Source organism: Chiloscyllium punctatum, chromosome 33 (genome assembly GCF_047496795.1).
Source record: "Chiloscyllium punctatum isolate Juve2018m chromosome 33, sChiPun1.3, whole genome shotgun sequence".
Taxonomy (NCBI): domain Eukaryota; kingdom Metazoa; phylum Chordata; class Chondrichthyes; order Orectolobiformes; family Hemiscylliidae; genus Chiloscyllium; species Chiloscyllium punctatum.
In genome coordinates this window covers 25,703,613-25,727,555 of record NC_092771.1, presented here as the reverse complement: position 1 = coordinate 25,727,555, position 23,943 = coordinate 25,703,613, and the positions used below count along the sequence as shown (strand labels likewise).

The 23,943-nt window shown below is 45.1% G+C and overlaps 1 protein-coding gene across 3 annotated transcripts in view; it reads right to left on the bottom strand.

The window, feature by feature from the left end:
- LOC140458496 (uncharacterized) overlaps positions 1 to 23,943 on the bottom strand; it is a 49,228-nt gene that overhangs the window by 9,384 nt on the left and 15,901 nt on the right. For all 3 annotated transcript variants that reach the window (XM_072553175.1, XM_072553174.1, XM_072553176.1), the window contains exons 6-9: positions 23,364 to 23,743; positions 14,184 to 14,412; positions 11,733 to 11,850; positions 10,773 to 10,896 (exon numbers count right to left, since the gene is read on the bottom strand). In XM_072553175.1, coding sequence (XP_072409276.1) covers positions 10,773 to 10,896; positions 11,733 to 11,850; positions 14,184 to 14,412; positions 23,364 to 23,743 — 851 coding nt within the window. The remainder of the gene's footprint in view (positions 1 to 10,772; positions 10,897 to 11,732; positions 11,851 to 14,183; positions 14,413 to 23,363; positions 23,744 to 23,943) is intronic.

Genomic DNA, 23,943 nt, shown 5'->3' with positions numbered 1-23,943 from the left:
AGTTCCGCCATTCCAGGAATTGACCTTGTGAACCTACGCTGCACTCCCTCAATAGCCAGAATGTCTTTCCTCAAATTTGGAGAACAAAACTGCACACAATATTCCAGGTGCGGTCTCACCAGGGCCCTGTACAGTTGCAGAAGAACCTCTGTACTTCTATCCTCAATTCCTCTTGTTATGAAGGCCAGCATGCTATTAGCCTTCTTCACTACCTGCTGTACCTGCATGCTTGCTTTCATTGACTGATGTACAAGAACACCCAGATCTCTCTGTACTGCCCCTTTACCTAACTTGACTCCATTGAGGTAGTAATCTGCCTTCCTGTTCTTGCCACCAAAGTGGATAACCACACATTTATCCACATTAAACTGCATCTGCCATGCATCTGACCACTCACCTAACCTGTCCAGGTCACCCTGTATTCTCCTAACATCCTCCTCACATTTCACCCTGCCACCCAGCTTTGTGTCATCAGCAAATTTGCTAATATTACTTTTAATACCTTAATCTATATCATTAATGTACATTGTAAAAAGCTGCGATCCCAGCACTGATCCCTGCGGCACACCTACCATTCTGAAAGGGAGCCGTTTATCACTACTCTTTGCTTCCTGTCAGCCAACCAATTTTCAGTCCATGTCAGTATTTTGCCCCTAATACCATGTGCCCTAATTTTGCTCACTAACCTCACTAACCTATGTGGGACTTTATCAAAGGCTTTCTGAAAGTCCAGGTACACTACATCCACTGGATCTCTCTTGTCCATCTTCAGAGTTACATCCTCAAAAAATTCCAGAAGATTAGTCAAACATGATTTCCCCTTCATAAATCCATGCTGACTCTGACCTATCCTGTTACTGCTATCCAGATGTGTTGTAATTTCATCCTTTATAATTGACTCCAGCATTTTTTCCACCACTGAGTTCAGACTAACTGGTCTATAATTTTCTGTTTTCTCTCTCCGTCCTTTCTTAAAAAGTGGGACAACATTAGCCAACCTCCAATCCGCAGGAACTGATCCTGAATCTATCGAACTCTGGAAAATGATCACCAACGCATCCACAATTTCTTGAGCCACCTCCTTCAGTACCCTGGGATGTAGGCCATCAGGCCCCGGGGACTTATCAACCTTCAGACCTAACAGTCTCTCCAACACCATTTCCTGCCTAATATAAATTCCCTTCAGTTCAGGTCCTTCAGCCACTATTACATCTGGGAGATTGTTTGTGTCTTCCCCAGTGAAGACAGATCTAAAGTACCAATTCAACTCTTCTGCCATTTCTTTGTTCCCCATTATCAATTTACCCGTTTCTGTCTTCAAGGGCCCAATTTTAGTCTTAACCATTTTTTTTCTTTTCACATACCTAAAAAAAGCCTTTACTATCCTTTATATTTTTGGCCAGTTTACCTTCATACCTTAGTTTTTTCTTTGCGTATTTCCTTTTTAGTTATCTTCTGTTGTTCTTTAAAAACTTCCCAGTCCTCCGATTTCCCACTCATCTTTGCTATGTTATACTTTTTCCCTTTTGTTTTTATATGGTCCTTAACTTCCCTCGTCAGCCACGGCCACCCCTGCCTCCCCTTAGGATCTTTCCTCCTTTTTGGAATGAACTGATCCTGCATCTTCTGCATTACACCCAGAAATACCTGCCATTGTTGTTCCACGGTCATCCCTGCTAAGGTATTGCACCATTGAACTTTGGCCAGGTCCTCCCTCATAGCCCCATAGTTCCCTTTGTTCAACTGAAATATTGTCACTTCCGATTGTACCCTCTCCCTTGCAAACTGCAGATTAAAGCTTAGATTTCCAAAAGGCATTTGATAAGGTGCCACATCGAAAGATATGGGAAATTCCCGGTGGAGCAGGTAACATACTAGTCTGGATAGGAGATCGACTGGATAACAAGAAACAGAAAGAAGGATTCACTCGATTATTTTCTGGTTTCAGATGAACACATTTTACACTACAGGGATCAGTTCGGGCAACTCAACGTTTTTATAATTTACATGAATGATGTCAATGAAGAAGTAAAATGTACGGTTCCTAAATTTGCCGATGACACAAAGATAGGAAGGAAAGGAAGTGAGAAGTGGACATAGAGTCAGTTCAAAACAATAGGCACAGATCTGGAAAACGAGGAATAATGTGGAAAAATGTGAAACTGTCAATTTTGGCAGAAAAATTGAAAATTATCTGAATGCTGAGATTATACAGCTTTGAGATGCAGAGGGATTTGGGTGTCCTAAAAAAAAAGGGTTAGTATACAGATGGTGCATCTAATTAGGAAAGCTAATAGAATGGTAGAATAGCATTGTTTATTGCAAGGGAAATCAAGTACAAAAGTAGACGTTTATGCATCAGTTATACAGGCGCTGGTCAGACTACGTCTCAAGTACTCCAAATGCCTGAAAAGGCATTCAGAGAAAAGTTTACTAGACTAATACCTGGAATAGGCAGCCTGTCTTATGAGTCAAGGTTTCCCAGGCAAGGCCTGGAGTTTATAGCAAAAGCTTGATTTGAAATATATAAAATCTTGAGGGGGCCCTGACAAGGGGGAGAGGAATTTAATCTCGTGGGAGACTCTTGAACACAGTCTCTATTCAAATCGAACACACAGTCACTTTAAAAATTAGGGATTAGCCATTTAAAGCAACGAGGAAAACATTTTCTCTTAGAGGGCTGAGAGTCTATGGAACTCTTTTCCCGAAAAACAGCTTTCCGAACATTCTTAAGGCAATGTTGGATAAGCAAGGGGTGAAAGGTTACCAAGGTTAGGCAGGAATGTAAAGTTTTCAGTCAGAAATTATCTTACTTAAATGACAAAACTGCCTCGAGGGACCAATTTAGCCTATTCCTGCTCCTAATTCACAAGTTTAAATGACAGGGATGGTGTCAGGCAATGTCAAGGATGGAGAAGTGGGCAGTCTTAGAGATAACACAAGTGTGGGGCTGAAAATTAATTTCACAGTCAAGAACACCACAAAAGCTTGTCAAACAGTCTGGGTCAATCTCAAACAGTTGCTATGGAGATCGATGGAGTCAGTAACTAGGGAACAGGGCTCATGGCAGTGAATGAGAGCTCTGGCTCTGCTCGTCTTAACATTTAATTGGAGGAACTTACCGACTGATATTCTGTACTGGATGATCAAACAATTCAGCAAGAATGAACTATTTGAAAGAGAGTGAGTGACAGTGAGAGAGAGCTGGGTGCTGTTCATATACAAGTGGAAACAAATATTATGCTTTCAGATAATGTCACTGAAGAGCAAATAATGAAAGAGACACAAAATAGAGAATGATAGGCCAGTTGGCACCATGTCAGCAGCGCTGGAAAATCCAGCATCTATTATGAGACATGTAGAATCAGGCAACTTGACAATCATGGCATGGTTCACTCAACACAGCATATCATAATTGACAAATCTGCTAAGTGGGAGAGTAAATCATGGGGAAATCCTGTGCATTTGAATTTTCAAAAAGAATTAGATGAAAGGGTCACGCAAGAAGCGATTATAAAAAATGCTTATGGGCCACGTGGTAACATTATCAAGGAATGAGATGACTCATAGGCAGAAGAAAATAGAATGGCAGGTTGGAGTTTCTTAAATTTGTTCAGGGAATGACCCATCCCCAAGTTCTCTCACGAAAGGTGAGCTTCGAGCAAGCTCCCCTCAGAGCCATACACAATCCTGAATTAGAACAACATGGTCGTTTCTTCACCGCCACTGGTGAAAATTCCTTCATAAAAGCACCTACACCACACGGACTATAGCAGCACATCACTTCTGCAAAATATTTAGGGACGGGTGATAAGTGCTGACCTGCCAGTGGAGCCTACATCCTGTGAAAGAAAAGGAAGTCCGAAACAAGTCCAAAGAGAACAATAAAACCACGGCCAGTGGTCATTTCTCTGTAATTGCCGATTATTGGATTTACTGAATTACTGACAATAGATTTACTGAAATCTAAAAGTTACAACAGTAGAACATAGCACATTCCAGCGCAGTACAGGCCCTTTGGCCCTCGATGTTGCACCGACCTGTGAAATCAATCTGAAGCCCATCTAACCTACACTATTCATTATCAACCAATGACCATTTAAATGCATTTAAAGTTGGCGAGTCCACTACTGTTGCAGGCAGTGCATTCCACACCATTACTACTGAGTAAAGAACCTACCTCGGACATCTGTCCTATATCTATCACCCCCTCAATTTAAAGTTATGTCCCCTCATGCTAACCATCACCATCAGAGGAAAAAGACTCCAACTGTCCACCCTATCTAACCCTCTTGATTATCTTATATGTCTCATTAAGTCGCCTCTTAACCACCTCCCTAACGAAACGGCCTCAAATCCCTCAGCCTTTCCTCATCAGACCTTCCCTCCGCACCAGGTAAAAACAATGACTGCAGATGCTGGAAACCAGATTCCGGAATAGTGTGGTGCTGGAAAAGCACAGCAGTTTCCAGTTCAGGAAACAGGAAAATCAACGTTTCGGGCAAAAGCCCTTCATCAGGAATACAGGCAGAGTGTCTGAAGGGTTGAGAGATAAATGAGAGGAGGGCTTCCGCACCAGGCAACCTTCCCTCCTAGTAAATCTCTTCTGCATCCTTTCCAATACTTCCACATCCTTCCTATAATGCAGTGACCAGAACTGTATGCAATACACCAAGTGCGGCCACACCAGAGTTTTGTACAGCTGCAACATAACCTCACGGCTCCAAAACGCAATCCCTCTACCAGTAAAAGTTAATACACTATATGCATTCTTAACAACTTTACCAATCTGGATGTCAACTTTCAGGGATTGTGCACATGGACACTGATATCTCTCTGTTTATCTACACCACCAAGAATCTTACTATTAGCCCAGGACTCTGTATTCCTGTTACTCCTTCCAAAGTGAATCACTTCACACTTTTCCACATTAAACTCCATTTGCCACCTCTCAGCCCAGCACTGCAGCTTATCTATGTCCCTCTGTAACCTGCAGCATCCTTCCGCACTATCCACAACTCCAACGACCTTAGTGTCATCCGCAAATTTACTAACCCATCCTTCTATGTGCTCATTCAGGTCATTTATAAACATGACAAACAGCAGCGACCCCAAAACAGATCCTTGCGGTGCACCACTAGTAATTGAACTCCAGGATGAACACTTCCCATCAACCACCACCCTCTGCCTTTTTTCAGCTAGCCAATGTCTGATCCAAACTGCTAAATCAGCCTCTGTATTTTGTGCAATAGCCTACTGAGGGGAACCTTATCAAATGCCTGACTGAAATCCATATACACCACATCAACCACTTTACCCTCATCCACCTGTTTGGTCACCTTCTCAAAGAAGTCAGTAAGGTTTGTGAGGCACGATCTACCCTTCACAAAACTGTGCTGACTATTCCTAATCGAATTATTCCTCTCTGGACAATTATAAATCCTCTCTCTTATAATCCTTTCCAACACTTTAACCACAACTGAAGTAAGGCTCACTGGTCTATAATTCCTAGGGTTAACTCTACTCCCCTTCTTGAACAAGGGAACAACATTTGCTATCCTCCAGTCTTCTGGGACTATTCCTGTTGACAATGACAACATAAAGATCAAAGCCAAAGATTCTGCAATGTCCTCCCTGGCTTCCCAGAGAAATCTAGGAAAAATCCCATCAGGCCTGGGGATTTATCTATTTTCACACTTTCCAGAATTGCTAACACCTCCTCTCCTTATGAACCTCAATCCCGTCTAGTCTAATAGCTGGATCTCAGTATTCTCCTCAACAACGTTGTCTTTCTCGTGTGTGAATACTGACGAAAAATATTTATTTAGCACCTCTCCTATCTCATTGGACTCCACACATAACATCTCACTACTGTCCTTGACTGGCCCTAACCTTACTCTAGTCATTCTTTCATTCCTGATATACCAATAGAAAGCTTTAGGGTTTTCCTTGATCCTACCTGCCAAAGTCTTCTCATGTCCCCTCCTGGCTCCTCTTAGCTCTCTCTTTAGGTCTTTCCTGACTAACTTGTATCTCTAACTGAGCCTTCACGTCTCATCCGAACATAAGCCTCCTTCTTCCTCTTGACAAGAGATTCAACTTCTTTAGTAAACCAAGGTTCCCTTGCTCGCCCACTTGTCTCACAGGTACACATTTATAAAAGGACACACACAGTAGCTGTTCCTTAAACAAATTCCACATTTCATTGTGCCTATCCCCTGCAGCTTACTCTCCCATCCTAAATCTTGTTTAATCGACTCATAAGTGCCTTTCCCCCAGCTATAACTCTTGCCCTGTGGTATATACCCAAGTCTTTCCATCAGTAAAGTAAACATAACCGAATTGTGGTCACTATCACCAAAGTGCTCAATGAGCTCCAAATCTAACACCTGACCGGGTTCATTACCCAATACCAAATCCAATGTGGCCTTGCCTCTTGTTGGTTTGTCCACATACTGTGTCACGAAACCCTCCTGCACACAATGGACAAAATAAAATGACCCATCTATAGTACCCAACTATAGCGTTTCCAGTCAATGCTTGGAAAGTTAAAGGCCCCTATAACAACGACCCTGCTACATTCGCTCCTATCCAGAATCATCTTTGATATCCTTTCCTTTACATCTCTAGAAGTTTTTGGAGGTCTATAGAAAACTCCGAAAAGGTTGACCTCAGTAGACAAGTCCTTATTAAAGTCCTTTCTGCCACCATAAAATTGTCCTTGACCAACAATGCCACACCTCCCCTCCTTTTACCACCATCTAAACCCCGGAACCTGCAACAACCATTCCTGTCCCTGCTCTCCCCATGTCTCCAAAATGGCCACAACATCAAAGTCCCAAGTACCAGCCCGTGCCGCAAGTTCACCTACCTTATTCTAGGTGCTCCTGGCATTGAAGCAGACACACTTCAAACCAACTTTCTGCCTATCGGTACAATTCTGCTATCTTGAAACCTTATTTCTGACCTCACTACCCTCAACCTCCTGTACACTGGAGCTATATTTAGGTTCCCACGCCCCTGCTGAATTAGTTTAAACCCTCCCAAGGTGCATTAGCAGTAGTAGGTCTTTCACAGAACAAAGAACAGTACAGGCCCTTTGGCCCTTGATGTTGTGCCATACTTTTATCCTACTCCAAGATCAAGCTAACCTACATACCCTACATTTTACTATCATCCAAGTGCCTATCCAAGAGTCGCTTAAATGTCCCTAATTTATCTGACCCTACCACCACCGCAGGCAGTGCATTTCATGTACCCACCACCCTCTGTGTAAAGAACCGACCTCTGACATCTCCCCTAAACCTTTCTCCAATCACCTTAAAATTATGCCCCCTCCTGATAGCCATTTCCATCCTGGAAAAAAGTCTTTATCTATGCCTCACATCACCTTGTACATCTCTATCAAGTCACCTCTCATCCTTCTTCACTCCAATGAGAAAAGCCCTCGCTCCCTCAACCTTTCTTCATAAGACACACCCTCCAGTCCAGACAGCACCCTGGTAAATCTCCTCTGCACCCTCTCTCAAGCTTCCACATCCTTCTATAATGAGGCGATTAGACTTGAACACAATATTCCAAGGGTGATCTGACCAGGGCTCTATAGAGCTGCAGCATAACCTTGCGACTCTTAAACTCAATCCCCCTGCTAATGAAAGCCAACACACCATGCACCTTCTTAACAACTCTATCAACTTGGGTGGCAACTTAGAAGGATCTGTTGACATGGAACCCAAGATCCCTCTGTTCCTCTATACTGCCAAGAATCCCGCCTTTAACCCTGTATTCAGCTTTCAAATTCCACTTCCCAAAATTAATCACTCTACACTTCTCCAGATTCAACACCATCTGCCACTTCTCAGCCCAGCTCTGCATCCTGTCAATGTCCCATTGCAATCTACAACAGCCCTCCAACACTATCCATCACCCCACCAACCTTCGCATCATCAGCAAACTTACCAACCCACTCTTCCACTTCCTCAATCTCATCCAAATCATTTATGAAAATCACAAAGAGCAGAGGTCCCTGTGGAACATTACTGGTCACTGAACTCAAGGCTGAACACTTTCCATCTACTAGAGTCATAGAGATACACAGCATGGAAACAGACCCTTCGGTCCAACCTGTCCATGCCAACCAGATATCCCAACCCAATCTAGTCCCACCTGCCAGCACCCGGCCGATATCCCTCCAAACCCTTCCTATTCATATACCCAGCTCATTCCATACACATATCACCCCCTGCATGAAAAAGTTGCCCTTTCGGTCTCTTTTATATCTTTCCTCTCTCACCCTAAACCTATGCCCTCCCTATGCCCCCCTTGACTTTGTCTATTTATCCTATCAATGCCCCTCATGATTCTATAGACCTCTACAAGGTCACCCCTCAGCCTCCGATGCTCCAGGGAAAACAGCCCCTGCCTGTTCAGCCTCTCTCTATAGCTCCAACCCTGGCAACATCCTTGTAAATCTTTTCTGAACCCTTTCAAGTTTCACAACATCTTTCCAATAGGAAGGAGACCAGAATTGCACGCAATATTCCAACAGTAGCCTAACCAATATCCTGTACAGCCGCAACATGACCTCCCAACTCCTGTACTCAATACTTTGACTAATGAAAGGAAAGCATACCAAACACCTCCTTCACTATCCTATCTACCTGCGACTCCACTTTTAAGGAGCTATGAACCTGCACTTCAAGGTACCTTAGTTCAGTAGCACTCCCTAGGACCTTACCATTAAGTATACAAGTCCTGCTAAGATTTGCTTTCCCAAATGCATACCTCACATTTATCTGAATTAAACTCCATCTGCCACTCCTCAGCCCATTGGTCCATCTGGTCCAGATCCCATTGTACTCTGAGGTAACCTTCTTCGCTGTCCACTACATCTCCAATTTTGGTGTCATCTGCAAACCTACTAACTATACCTCTTATGCTCACATCCATATCATTTATATAAATGATGAAAAGTAGTGGACTGAGCACTGATCCTTGTGGCACTCCACTGGTCACAGGCCTCCAGTTTCAAAAACAACCCTCCACCACCACCCTCTGTCTTCTACCTTTGAGCCAGTTCTGTATCCAAATGGCTAGTTCTCCCTGTATTCCATGAGATTTAACCTTGCTAATCAATCTCCCATGGGGAACCTTGTCGAACGCCTTACTGAAGTCCACATAGATCACATCTACCACTCGCCCTCATCAATCCTCTTTGTTACTTCTTCAAAAAACACAATCAAGTTTGTGAGACATGATTTCCCATGCACAAAGCCATGTTGACTATCTCTCGTCAGTCCTTGCCTTTCCAAATACATGTACATCCTGTCCCTCAGAATTCCCTCCAACAAATTGCCCACCACAGAGGTCAGGCTCACTGGTGTATAATTCCCTGGCTTGTCCTTACCACCTTTCTTAAACAGTAGCACCACATTAGCCAAGCTCCAGTCTTCCGGCACCTCATCTGTGACTACGACCCTCTGTCTTCTATGGGCCAATTAATTCTGTATCCAGACAGCCAAATTTCCCTGTATCCCATGCCTCCTTACTTTCTGAATGAGCCTCCTACTACGGGGAACCTTATCAAACACCTTGTTGATATTCATAATCACCACATTGACTGGTCTACCTTCATCAATGCGTTATGTCACATCCTCAAAGAATTCAATAAGGCTTGTGAGACATAACATTGAACAAGGAAATAACATTTGCCACCCTCCAATTATTTGAGACTACTCCAGTAGACAGTGATGACGCAAAGATCATCGCTAAAGATGCGGTAATCTCTTCCCTCACGTCCCAAAGTAACCTTGGGTATATCACGTCTGGCCCAGGGGACTTATCTATTCTCATGTTTTTCAAAGTTACCAGCCCATCCTCCTCCTTAACCCTGTTTGAGCATATCATCCTGTTTCAGGCCATCCTTACATAAGACAAAGTCCCTTTCACTCGTGAACACTGAAGCAAAGTATTCAAGACTCAGAAGTAGGTCATCAGTCCCCTTGGTCTGTTCCACCACACATTCAATTAGATTATAATTAATCTGTATCATAATTCCTCAACTTCTTTGGCTTCATAATCATTAATCCCACTGCTAAACTATAGTTGACTTAGTTTTGGTCTGAAATTTGCATTTATCCTCAGCCCCAACAGATATTTTAGAGAGAGGGTGTGGGAATGGGTTCCAGATTTTACTAACTCCGAGCAGATTAGCTGCACCGTCACAGGAAGTAATTTCTATCAGATCATTTAATTATGATCAAGGGTACACTTAGAGCTCCCTTAATTGTCTATATTCAAGGGAATCAAGATAGTGCAAGGCTGTAATTGAACCCTTTTAGATCCAATATTATTCTAGTGAATCTGTCCTGCATTCTTTCCAAGGCCAATATTTCCTTCCTTACGGGCGATGCCCTGGATAATGCAATAGCCTTCGATTGAGGTTAACATATTCTTTCACAGGTCATGACTGTCACTGGCTGGGACAGTAATTACTGCCCATCCCCAACTGTCCTTGAAACAGTGGGAAGGACCCTCCCACAGTGCTATTAGGGAGGAAGATCCATGACTTTGATCCAGCAACAGGAGAAACTGGCAAATATTCCCAAATCAGGATGGCATGGGGCTTGGAGGGGAGCTTGCAGGTGATAGCATTCCCCTTCGCATTCCTCAGGAACAGATTCAAATGAACACAATCCACATTTTTGCACCCACCCCACCCCTCCTGAAATATCTTGTGAGGCTCAGTTTTGTGACTGGCAATGCACCCTTACCTTAGCCAGCGGAAACTCTTCTTGTAGTGCACACAGGTACCAAACTCAGGCAGGGGCTTCCCGTACTGAAGAACAGGTCCGGGGGACTGTCTCTTCCGACGCCGATGAACTGCATTATTAGCATCTTCAGTGATAGATTAGAGCAGAAAACCGATTACTGCACATTCTTGAAGTGACAGATACTCAGAATTACAGACTATGAAAGCAGAGCAAGGGAGATTCAGACCTAGAATTTATTGCCCTCTCAGAGGCCAAATCTGAACCTCTCCAGACCCTGGTAAACAGCAAGCTCTGTCCATTTCTTATTAGGTTGATGCATCTTTAGTATATCAGATAACAGTCTATTCCTGAATTAAACTTTAAGCAGAGGAGCTCCTTGTGGTTAAACTTAACTTAATCTTCCTTTAGGTTATAAACAGAACTGCACAGATTACCCATCAGGGAAGGTCAGCTCTCGTTTCTCCTGAGAGGTGAAGGTTGAGATCTTTAACATTATGAAGTGTTTAGTAGACTGGACGCAAAAAGAACGATTCTACTTGGGATGAAGGTCATAACTAGAGGATGCTAATTTAAGGTTAACATCAAGAAATCTAAACGAGAAAATGGAAGAAACTTCCTTACTGAGACAGCAGTGAGAATATGGAATTCATTACTACAAAGGGTGGGGGTAAGGATGGGGACAAGAGTTATAAATACATATGAAGGAGTATGGAAAAGAGGGCTTCACTGACAAATGAGTAAAGATAAGGAGTTGAGGAGAGTGGGGGAAGTTAACGAGGTTCCAATTGGACACAAGTGTTGTCATGGACTCGTGTGAAATGACCATTTCCGTCCTGAATATTCAGTACAGATCTCTACACCTATACACTGAATCAATGTTATCTCACATCAAGTCTCCTTGGACCCCTGACCCCACGGTTGCCTGCCTAACAAAGACAGTTTCATCATTTTTGAACTCACCAGTTTCATCCTGTATATCTGGATGGATCTGGTAAAACTGTGCAGCTTCCACCATAACACTGAGTTTTGCATGACATTGCAAGCAGTTTAACTCCTTGTATCTGCCGTAAGAGAGGCCCTAGATAATCAGAGAGAAACAATAAGACTTGCGCAGTCAGGCATAGTTAACGAACTTGTGGAGTGGAAGTTGAAGTCTCTTTCTAAGGAATTCTCAAATCTTTTATTCGGCAAAGCAGCGGTTTAAAAACAATCCTTAATTTTACAGTGCAAACTTTCAGACCTTTGAAATGATTTGAGCAGTTAAAAAATAGTGAACCAAGCAATTTGTAGGAATATTAACACTATTCATCTCTCAATTGTCAGGCTTTTCAAATCAATTAAAAACTCAGTTCAACTTTAGCAGAGTGAGTAAGATGTGTTCTTAATAATTGTTTTGGAATCTTTTTGGTCGTTAGTCCACAATGTGAAGGACAACATCCTGTGTAAAACAGATCAGATACATAAGCAGGGCTCCAATTGGGGACAGCTAAAAGTGGCTGCCTAAATATATATATAGGCTAGTTATTGCTCATGGTATGATTATGTTTGGCTTTAGATGCCTAGGTGAACAAGTTTTCTGTTTTTAGTAAACCACTAGTTTTAAGCACAGTTCTAACCCAGCAGGAATGCACTGCATCTGAAAGATATTGTCTTCTACTGGTCAACTTATCAGCAGTGATCGTCTGAAGGAAAAACAGGCGTCTGAAAACTGGTGTGAGCCTACATTTACAATATCTTGCATTTATATACACAGTCTATTAGTCAAAGGCCCCACAGGGTTATTAAATAAAAATTAACACAAGTCTTACAAGGAGATTTTAGGACTGGTGAACAAAAGCTAAGTTAGCGAGGCACATTTTAAGAAGCAAACTAAAAGAAGAGAGCAAGGTAGAACGACACAGAATTGAGGAGAAGGAAAAGCCAGAGATTCTAAAGACAGGGCCCTTAACAGTGGAGCAATGGAAATCAAGGAAGTGCAAGAGGTGAGAATTGGAGGAAGAGTGTTCTGGGAAGGTTTTAAGCTACAGGAGATTACAGGGATAGGGAGTAAATGAGGTTATGAAAGCAAGGAGGCCAATATATTTTTTAAATATTTCAAGGTTAGAAACTAACACAGTTCAGCCAGCACAGCTATTGTCAAACAAGAGTTTCAAAGAGTTTGTATCCTATTTAATCTGTTTGTTTAGTACAACCCATTCTACAGCTTCCACCTACAGGAAGCAGATTAGACAAACCTCCTATTAGTAAAACAAAGAGCTGCGGATGCTGGAGATCAGAAGCACACAAAGAAAGAAACTGTTGGAGAAACACAGCAGGTCTGGCAACATCTGTGGAACAAGAAATAGAGTTAATGTTCTCAGTCCAGTGACCATTTGACTTTCTCTAGTATTTCTGTTTTTGTGTGTTTCAAACCAATAGACCTGTAATCAATTCCCTCACAGTTCAGCAGAATACCAAGACTGGTTGATGATGGGAAAGGCATGCGTGAATGAGGAGTTTTCCCTTAACTAGTATTTAGCTCGTCCTTAAGCCACTGACTTTAGCCTTGATGCACATCAGCAATTTGCCTCCATTGTTTCATATTAGGAGGAGCTTGCAGGTGTAATACAATCTTGGGGACAAAAATAAATTGGCAAATGCCAGAAACATGAATGAACCACAGAATTAACCGGAAACGAGTAGCAGGTCAATCAATAGCAATACAGGCTGATACTGGGGATGCAACCTAGAATAGGCAGGTAATTTTATAAGATTGGATAGGCTAACATCCGCTGGAGTTTAGAAGAAGCAACTTAGTTAAAACATATAAGATCCTGAAGGGTCCTGAACAGGATGGATGTGGAGAGAGTGCTTCATCTTGTTGGAATATTTAGAACTAGGGGGTCACTATTTCAAAGTAAGACATCATGCATTTAAGACAGAGATTAGATTATTTGTTTCTGACCCCTCCCATAGAGGATGGACAATCTTTGGCACTCTGCTTCCATTGCTTTTTTGAGAAAGAGTCCTTGAACATTTCTAAGGCAGAGGTAGATAGATTCTTATTAAGCAAGAAGGTGAAAGGTATAAAGGGTAAGAGAGAATATCGAGTCATCAGAACAGCCAGGATCTTATTAAACAGCAGAGCAGGCTCAAGGAGCTGAGCTGCTTACTCCTGCTCCCAATTCGTTTGCAAACTTTTCATTCAAATGCGAACATTCCGGATTTAAGTTACAGTCTGAATGAGGAAACAACCTTATAGTTAATTGGCAGACTGGGCAATTCTGATAGGACTCAAATCTCCGGTCACTACAACATTAACACATAACTTTGCACCGCACACCTCTATTGCTCTCCTGCACAGCATAAATAAATGATTTATAGAGAGAGGACACATGCTGCTTTAAGAGAATCCAAATTTTATCCACTGACCTGCAGCGGTCCCTCCTTGGAGCATTTTAGACAGCCCACAGCAAACCGACTGTCCTGTATCACTAACTCTACAGGGACACATCCACACAGGTCCAGGTATCCCATTATGTCTGAGTGCTCATGAACTACACTGGGCTGGAACGCTACGCTGATGTCTGTGTTACATTTCTCACAGCTTACATACGAAGGGCACTTCTGTGACACAGTAAATTGTGAACCAACTTTGCACCTTTAAGAATAAAGTGAACAAATAGTTAGGCCTAGAAAATTGCTTATTAGTCCGTAATACGTCCTACATCCTCACCCTTAGCAATGCAAACACATCAGGCGCACACGAGTCAATGAGATATGAATCCACATGCGAGGTGATCTCATTTAAAGAAAGGTTAAACCTTTAAACACTTCTGCTGTCATTTACAAAACAGATCAACCCAGGGCCATAGCAGATGATGTTTATGGATTGAAATTAACCCAACAGGAAGACCCAATAATGGAGTCCTTCCTAGAAACTGTACCTGGGCTGACAGTTTGGATCTGTCACAATTATGAGGTTGCTTAAAAACTACCCAAGTAAGAAGCCCTAACAACTGAAATGAGATTTCTAGAAAATAATATGAACATGCCCAACTTAGAATTAAAAGGAGGCACTGCAGGAGGTTGAGATCCAGAGGTAATATAAAGACATTTCTAGTAAGTTTCAATGCATTAGTTCCAATGTGAATGGAATAATTCTACAATGCTCTCAAATACTACACACATGGGTTTAAAATGAGAAAGGGGAGAGGGAGAAGAGTATAAAGGAAATGTTTTTTTTTACAAACAGGGTGGCAGATAATGGAACATGCTGCCAGGGGAGATGACAGAAGCAGATATGTTCGCAAAGTTTAAGGGTCATTTAGATAGGCACTTGAACAAACATGAAATAGAGGGATACAGACCTTGTGCAGTCAGATTGGGTTAATTTAGAATGGTATCGTGGTTGGCACAGACATGGTGGGCTGAAGGGCCTATTCCTGTGAAGTGCTGTACTATCTTCTATGACACTCTCCAGTCTAACAAGCAAGTCTAAACGTGTGAGACTTCGGAGGCATGAGCAATAAAACACAGTTCATCTTAAAAGACTGCCATATGTTTTTCTCAACTGCATTGTTTGGGTTATTTTGGTACTACCATCAGTGTGCAGAAATGTTACACTACTCCCAATGGAAGCAGAATAGATCAGACATGCATCTCTGCAGTTATACATCGGTATCTTTTAGAAAAAAAAGTATATGTAAGTTAACAGGAATGAATTGATCTTTGCAAAAATGTTCAAATGAGGTCATGAGTCAGACTGTAAATGAGAAGAAAGTTGGAGTCTTACCAAAAGGTGAGACTTAAAAGGAAACGCGGACTAATGGTGGCGACCCAGGAAACGCGGACTAATGGTGGCGACCCAGGAAACGCGGACTAATGGTGGCGACCCAGGAAACGCGGACTAATGGTGGCGACCCAGGAAACGCGGACTAATGGTGGCGACCCAGGAAACGCAGACTAATGGTGGCGACCCAGGAAACGCAGACTAATGGTGGCGACCCAGGAAACGCAGACTAATGGTGGCGACCCAGGAAACGCAGACTAATGGTGGCGACCCAGGAAACGCAGACTAATGGTGGCGACCCAGGAAACGCAGACTAATGGTGGCGACCCAGGAAACGCAGACTAATGGTGGCGACCCAGGAAACGCAGACTAATGGTGGCGACCCAGGAAACGCAGACTAATGGTGGCGACCCAGGAAACGCAGACTAATGGTGGCGACCCAGGAAACGCAGACTAATGGTGGCGACCCAGGAAACGCAGACTAATGGTGGCGACCCAGGAAACGCAGACTAATGGTGGCGACCCAGGAAACGCAGACTAATGGTGGCGACCCAGGAAACGCAGACTAATGGTGGCGACCCAGGAAACGCAGACTAATGGTGGCGACCCAGGAAACGCAGACTAATGGTGGCGACCCAGGAAACGCAGACTAATGGTGGCGACCCAGGAAACGCAGACTAATGGTGGCGACCCAGGAAACGCAGACTAATGGTGGCGACCCAGGAAACGCAGACTAATGGTGGCGACCCAGGAAACGCAGACTAATGGTGGCGACCCAGGAAACGCAGACTAATGGTGGCGACCCAGGAAACGCAGACTAATGGTGGCGACCCAGGAAACGCAGACTAATGGTGGCGACCCAGGAAACGCAGACTAATGGTGGCGACCCAGGAAACGCAGACTAATGGTGGCGACCCAGGAAACGCAGACTAATGGTGGCGACCCAGGAAACGCAGACTAATGGTGGCGACCCAGGAAACGCAGACTAATGGTGGCGACCCAGGAAACGCAGACTAATGGTGGCGACCCAGGAAACGCAGACTAATGGTGGCGACCCAGGAAACGCAGACTAATGGTGGCGACCCAGGAAACGCAGACTAATGGTGGCGACCCAGGAAACGCAGACTAATGGTGGCGACCCAGGAAACGCAGACTAATGGTGGCGACCCAGGAAACGCAGACTAATGGTGGCGACCCAGGAAACGCAGACTAATGGTGGCGACCCAGGAAACGCAGACTAATGGTGGCGACCCAGGAAACGCAGACTAATGGTGGCGACCCAGGAAACGCAGACTAATGGTGGCGACCCAGGAAACGCAGACTAATGGTGGCGACCCAGGAAACGCAGACTAATGGTGGCGACCCAGGAAACGCAGACTAATGGTGGCGACCCAGGAAACGCAGACTAATGGTGGCGACCCAGGAAACGCAGACTAATGGTGGCGACCCAGGAAACGCAGACTAATGGTGGCGACCCAGGAAACGCAGACTAATGGTGGCGACCCAGGAAACGCAGACTAATGGTGGCGACCCAGGAAACGCAGACTAATGGTGGCGACCCAGGAAACGCAGACTAATGGTGGCGACCCAGGAAACGCAGACTAATGGTGGCGACCCAGGAAACGCAGACTAATGGTGGCGACCCAGGAAACGCAGACTAATGGTGGCGACCCAGGAAACGCAGACTAATGGTGGCGACCCAGGAAACGCAGACTAATGGTGGCGACCCAGGAAACGCAGACTAATGGTGGCGACCCAGGAAACGCAGACTAATGGTGGCGACCCAGGAAACGCAGACTAATGGTGGCGACCCAGGAAACGCAGACTAATGGTGGCGACCCAGGAAACGCAGACTAATGGTGGCGACCCAGGAAACGCAGACTAATGGTGGCGACCCAGGAAACGCAGACTAATGGTGGCGACCCAGGAAACGCAGACTAATGGTGGCGACCCAGGAAACGCAGACTAATGGTGGCGACCCAGGAAACGCAGACTAATGGTGGCGACCCAGGAAACGCAGACTAATGGTGGCGACCCAGGAAACGCAGACTAATGGTGGCGACCCAGGAAACGCAGACTAATGGTGGCGACCCAGGAAACGCAGACTAATGGTGGCGACCCAGGAAACGCAGACTAATGGTGGCGACCCAGGAAACGCAGACTAATGGTGGCGACCCAGGAAACGCAGACTAATGGTGGCGACCCAGGAAACGCAGACTAATGGTGGCGACCCAGGAAACGCAGACTAATGGTGGCGACCCAGGAAACGCAGACTAATGGTGGCGACCCAGGAAACGCAGACTAATGGTGGCGACCCAGGAAACGCAGACTAATGGTGGCGACCCAGGAAACGCAGACTAATGGTGGCGACCCAGGAAACGCAGACTAATGGTGGCGACCCAGGAAACGCAGACTAATGGTGGCGACCCAGGAAACGCAGACTAATGGTGGCGACCCAGGAAACGCAGACTAATGGTGGCGACCCAGGAAACGCAGACTAATGGTGGCGACCCAGGAAACGCAGACTAATGGTGGCGACCCAGGAAACGCAGACTAATGGTGGCGACCCAGGAAACGCAGACTAATGGTGGCGACCCAGGAAACGCAGACTAATGGTGGCGACCCAGGAAACGCAGACTAATGGTGGCGACCCAGGAAACGCAGACTAATGGTGGCGACCCAGGAAACGCAGACTAATGGTGGCGACCCAGGAAACGCAGACTAATGGTGGCGACCCAGGAAACGCAGACTAATGGTGGCGACCCAGGAAACGCAGACTAATGGTGGCGACCCAGGAAACGCAGACTAATGGTGGCGACCCAGGAAACGCAGACTAATGGTGGCGACCCAGGAAACGCAGACTAATGGTGGCGACCCAGGAAACGCAGACTAATGGTGGCGACCCAGGAAACGCAGACTAATGGTGGCGACCCAGGAAACGCAGACTAATGGTGGCGACCCAGGAAACGCAGACTAATGGTGGCGACCCAGGAAACGCAGACTAATGGTGGCGACCCAGGAAACGCAGACTAATGGTGGCGACCCAGGAAACGCAGACTAATGGTGGCGACCCAGGAAACGCAGACTAATGGTGGCGACCCAGGAAACGCAGACTAATGGTGGCGACCCAGGAAACGCAGACTAATGGTGGCGACCCAGGAAACGCAGACTAATGGTGGCGACCCAGGAAACGCAGACTAATGGTGGCGACCCAGGAAACGCAGACTAATGGTGGCGACCCAGGAAACGCAGACTAATGGTGGCGACCCAGGAAACGCAGACTAATGGTGGCGACCCAGGAAACGCAGACTAATGGTGGCGACCCAGGAAACGCAGACTAATGGTGGCGACCCAGGAAACGCAGACTAATGGTGGCGACCCAGGAAACGCAGACTAATGGTGGCGACCCAGGAAACGCAGACTAATGGTGGCGACCCAGGAAACGCAGACTAATGGTGGCGACCCAGGAAACGCAGACTAATGGTGGCGACCCAGGAAACGCAGACTAATGGTGGCGACCCAGGAAACGCAGACTAATGGTGGCGACCCAGGAAACGCAGACTAATGGTGGCGACCCAGGAAACGCAGACTAATGGTGGCGACCCAGGAAACGCAGACTAATGGTGGCGACCCAGGAAACGCAGACTAATGGTGGCGACCCAGGAAACGCAGACTAATGGTGGCGACCCAGGAAACGCAGACTAATGGTGGCGACCCAGGAAACGCAGACTAATGGTGGCGACCCAGGAAACGCAGACTAATGGTGGCGACCCAGGAAACGCAGACTAATGGTGGCGACCCAGGAAACGCAGACTAATGGTGGCGACCCAGGAAACGCAGACTAATGGTGGCGACCCAGGAAACGCAGACTAATGGTGGCGACCCAGGAAACGCAGACTAATGGTGGCGACCCAGGAAACGAGGACTAAAGGTGGCGACCCAGGAAACGCGGACTAATGGTGGCGACCCAGGAAACGCGGACTAATGGTGGCGACCCAGGAAACGCGGACTAATGGTGGCGACCCAGGAAACGAGGACTAATGGTGGCGACCCAGGAAACGCGGACTAATGGTGGCGACCCAGGAAACGCGGACTAATGGTGGCGACCCAGGAAACGCGGACTAATGGTGGCGACCCAGGAAACGCGGACTAATGGTGGCGACCCAGGAAACGCGGACTAATGGTGGCGACCCAGGAAACGCGGACTAATGGTGGCGACCCAGGAAAAGGTGGGGCGGGGGCTTCTGGTGAAAACTGTGATCAGAGGGATATGTCTTGATTGGTTCAGCAAAGGACCATTTTTCCTGTGCCAGCTCTAAGTGTCTCGAGTGCTAGCTAGTTGTACATCATGATGGTTAGAAACTTCCAGAGGTCTCTTGTGGTGCAAGAGTTTCCCTACCTTAGAGCCAGGAGCCCTGGGTTCATGTGCAATGACACATGTGAACAAGGAGCTTAGAAAATACCTACACTGAAATATCCTTACACACGCAACTCAATGTACTCATACATACAATATCTACCAGCACTCCCTAATCACAAAAATACTCAGCAATCCAAAAGCATTTGCACATTCTTGGGTTTCACATTATCATTTTAACAACAAAACCATGATGACAGCTGGAGATCAATAACCCCCTTCATTGCTGACTTGTTTTGCTAAATTAGAAATTTTCCACAGTGGCCAATTTGATAGGCAATTGATACTCAACAGTAACTGGTCAGAGTAGAACTGACATCTGCACAGCTTTCTCCTCAACCCATCAGACGAGATTATCCTGGATCCTGTACATGAAATTACCCAAATAGCTGAGTGATCCTGATCATGAATCAGCAACCCAGAGAGTGCAAGCTCAAATCCTCTGTCAGAAGTCACGCAACATCAGGTTATAGTCCAACAGGTTTATTTGCTCTAGAAGCTTGTTATTTCAAATAAAGCTGTTGGACTATAACCTGGAGTTCTGTGATGTCTGATTTTGTCCACCCCATTTCAACACCTCCACACCATGGCCAATCCTCTGCAGCATATAAGGAATTTAACTTCAACACATGGGATAATTGGCTGGCATAATAATTATATAAGCTACTGGCTTGGTTTAAAATCTCAACTAAGCTCAGGGAGATACCTCTCCCTGCTCTAGCCTACACATGACTCCAGACCCAGTTGAATCAATGCCCACACTACAAAAACAAATTGCAAAAGTTTAGATTTGCACCGAGCAGTCCACAGGTAAATGTCAACCAAATCTTACACTGTACTGGTAAAACTGCACATTATGACAATAAAAAAACCTCAGTATTGAAGGCAGCTTTATTAATATAATATCATTTATTAAGGCTCCTTAGACAGCACCTTCCAAACCTGTGACCTCTACCATTTAGAAGGTCAAGGGCAGTAAATACATGGTAACACTACCACCTGCAAGTTCCCCTCCAAACCACTTATCACCCTGACTTGGAAATATATCACTGCTCCTCCACTATTGCTGAGTCAAAATCCTGGAATTCCCTCCCTAACGGCATTGTGGGCCATCCTACAGCACACAGACTGCAGCAGTTCAAGGAGGCAGCACATTACTACCTTCTCCAGACAGCATGGTGACTCAGTGGTTAGCCCTGCTTCCTCACTAAGCCAGGGACCTAGGTTCAATTCCAGCCTCAGGCAACTGTCTGAGTGGAGTTTACACGTCCTCCGTGTGTGTGGGAGTTTCCTCCCGGTGCTCCGGTTTCCTCCCACAATCCAAAGATGTGCAGTTTAGGTAGACCGGCCACACTAAATTGCCCATAGCGTTCAGGAATGTGCAGGTTAGGTACATGATTCAGGTGTAAATGTCAGATAATTGGGTAGGGGAATGGGTCTGGGTCGGTTACTCTTTGGAGGGTCGGTGAGGACTTGTTGGGCCGAGGGCCTGTTTCCACACTGTAGGGATTCTATGATTAGCTAGGGATGGGCAATAAACGTCAGCCCAGATTGTGGGACCTGCGTCCCATTAAAAGAATTAAAAAAGGGAAGTTATGCAAGAAGTTTATAAATAATGGGTCAACTTGAGAAATGTGCCTAATTTTGGGCGACCCACACTTTAGGAAGGATGGCAAGTCTTTGGAGAGAGTACAGAGATCTACCAGAATGGTAACAGGGCAATGGACTTGTGTGAAGAGGCTGGGGAAGGTGAGATTGCTCTTCTTCAACAGAGAAAATTAAAATGGAGAAGTATTCAAATATGATAACTTATAATACAGAATCCTGAGGGGATATTACAGATTTTGGAATGCATTAACTGACAAGAGCAGTGCAAGTAGATTAGAAATTCATTCAAAAAGAAATTGAATAAATATTTGAAAAAATGTATTTATAGGATCATGGGAAAGAGCACAGGAGATGGGACTAACTGGGTAGCAATCACTGACCATGACAGGAAGATTATTCAGCTTCTGTTCTGTATGATGCTACGTTAATCTCAGCTCTTCCCAGAATCCTTAAAGTGGCCTTGAAACAGTGGACGCAATGGTGGGTATCTTTCAAGTAGCCCCTTTACAGGGTGCAGGGAAAGCAGGGAATTACAGACTGGTTAGCCAGACACTGGTAGGTGGGAAAATGCTTAAATCCATTATAAAAGATTAATGACAGAATTCTCGGAAGAGAATGACGAAATTGTACAGTGTCAGTGCTGATTTCCAAAGGGGAAGCTGTGTTTGACAAGTCTGCTGGAGTTTTTTTGAGAATGTAGTTTGCAAAGTGAATAAGGGGATTCCAGTAAATGTGGTTTACTTGGTCTTTCAAGGTTAGCAAAATTAAAGTGTATGGGATTGGGGACATGTTTAGAGAACTGTTTGACAAACAGGAAACAAAGATTTGGACTAATTTGGTCATTTTCTAAGCGCCAGGCAGTGATTAGTGGGGTACTGCAGGGATCAGCGCTTGGATCACAGTTATTCACAACATACATAATGACTGAGAGAGGAAACAAAATGTTATATCTCCACGCGTGCAAACAACACAAAGTTGGGTGGGAGGAATAACAGCAGAAGATGCAGAGATGCTTCAATGTGGTTTGGACATATTGAGTGAGTTAGCAAACGCATGGCAGATTAAGTATAATGTGGATAAATATGATATATCCACTTTAGTAGCAAAAACAGAAAGACAGATTACCTGAATAGTGAGACTAGGGAAAAAGGGGAGATGCAATGAGATGGACTTGTACACCAGTCACAAAGCCCGCACAATGTATGAAGAGAGACTGGATCAATGAGGGCTATATTCACTGGAGTTTAGGAAATTTTAAAGAAATTGATAGAATTCTGACAGGACTAGTCTGGGTAAAGGCATGAAGGATATTCCGTGTGACTGAGGAGTCCAGAATCAGGGGTTACAGTCTAAGGGTCTGGAGTAGGCCATTTAGGAGTGAAATGAGGAGAAATTTCTTCATCTAGAGTGAGGCATCTGTAGAATTCTCTGTCACTGAAGACAGTTGAGTCCGAAACATTTATTTTTAGGGCTAGAGATCAGAGGATGTGGGGAGAAAATGGGAACAGGTTACTGAGTTGGATGATCAGCATGATCATATTGAAAACCACAACAGCTCGATGGGCTGAATAGCTTACTCCTACTCTCTATGTTTCCAAGCTATGCTGAGCCAGCACAATGAAAGGAGTTGAAACCTGGGCTGAACATATATGATCTTGTTGAATTGTGGAGCAGGGTTGAGGGACTAAAGGCCTAGTCCTGCCCTTATTATTTATGTTTTTGTGTCTCTAGGACATAGTGTTGACACGACTGTTCTAATTACTTAACATGGACACACATCGTGGATTAATCGTACCTGCTGCACTTCAGTGAAACAGTGATCTGCTGGGCTGACAGTGTTGCCGTCTCTTCCCCCAGCTCTAGGCCAACAAGCCGCATGGCAGTGCCCTTACATGAGATCGGAGGGTCACCAGATGGCGAGCCAGTCCTCGAACAATCGTCTTCCTCCTCACTGGTGCTGATCTCACTCCCTGTGCCACTCATTTCGGGACTTTCCGATTCTGTCACCTTGACCTCCTGCAGCTTCTGGGACAACTCCTCACTGGCATCCTCCTTCCGAGGGCCTGCAGACGTCTCGGTTGTTTGCGAAGCTACTGCACCAGGTAAACGTGCTCGTAGCTGCTGGTAGGGAACAATGTGTATCCCAGCTCTCTCTGCATCTAATTCCCTCTTTATCTGGAAAGGGCAAAGGAAAATTAAGTTTAATCAGTGTTAGAATGGGAAATAACAATTTGTGCACAGTAAGATTCCACAAGCAGCAAATTAGTCATCTTCAGTGATTGGCCAACACACTGGGGAGAACTCCCTTGCTCTTCTCTGAAACATTGCCATGGGATCTTTCTCTACGCAGGAAAAACTTAACAAGCAACCTGAAG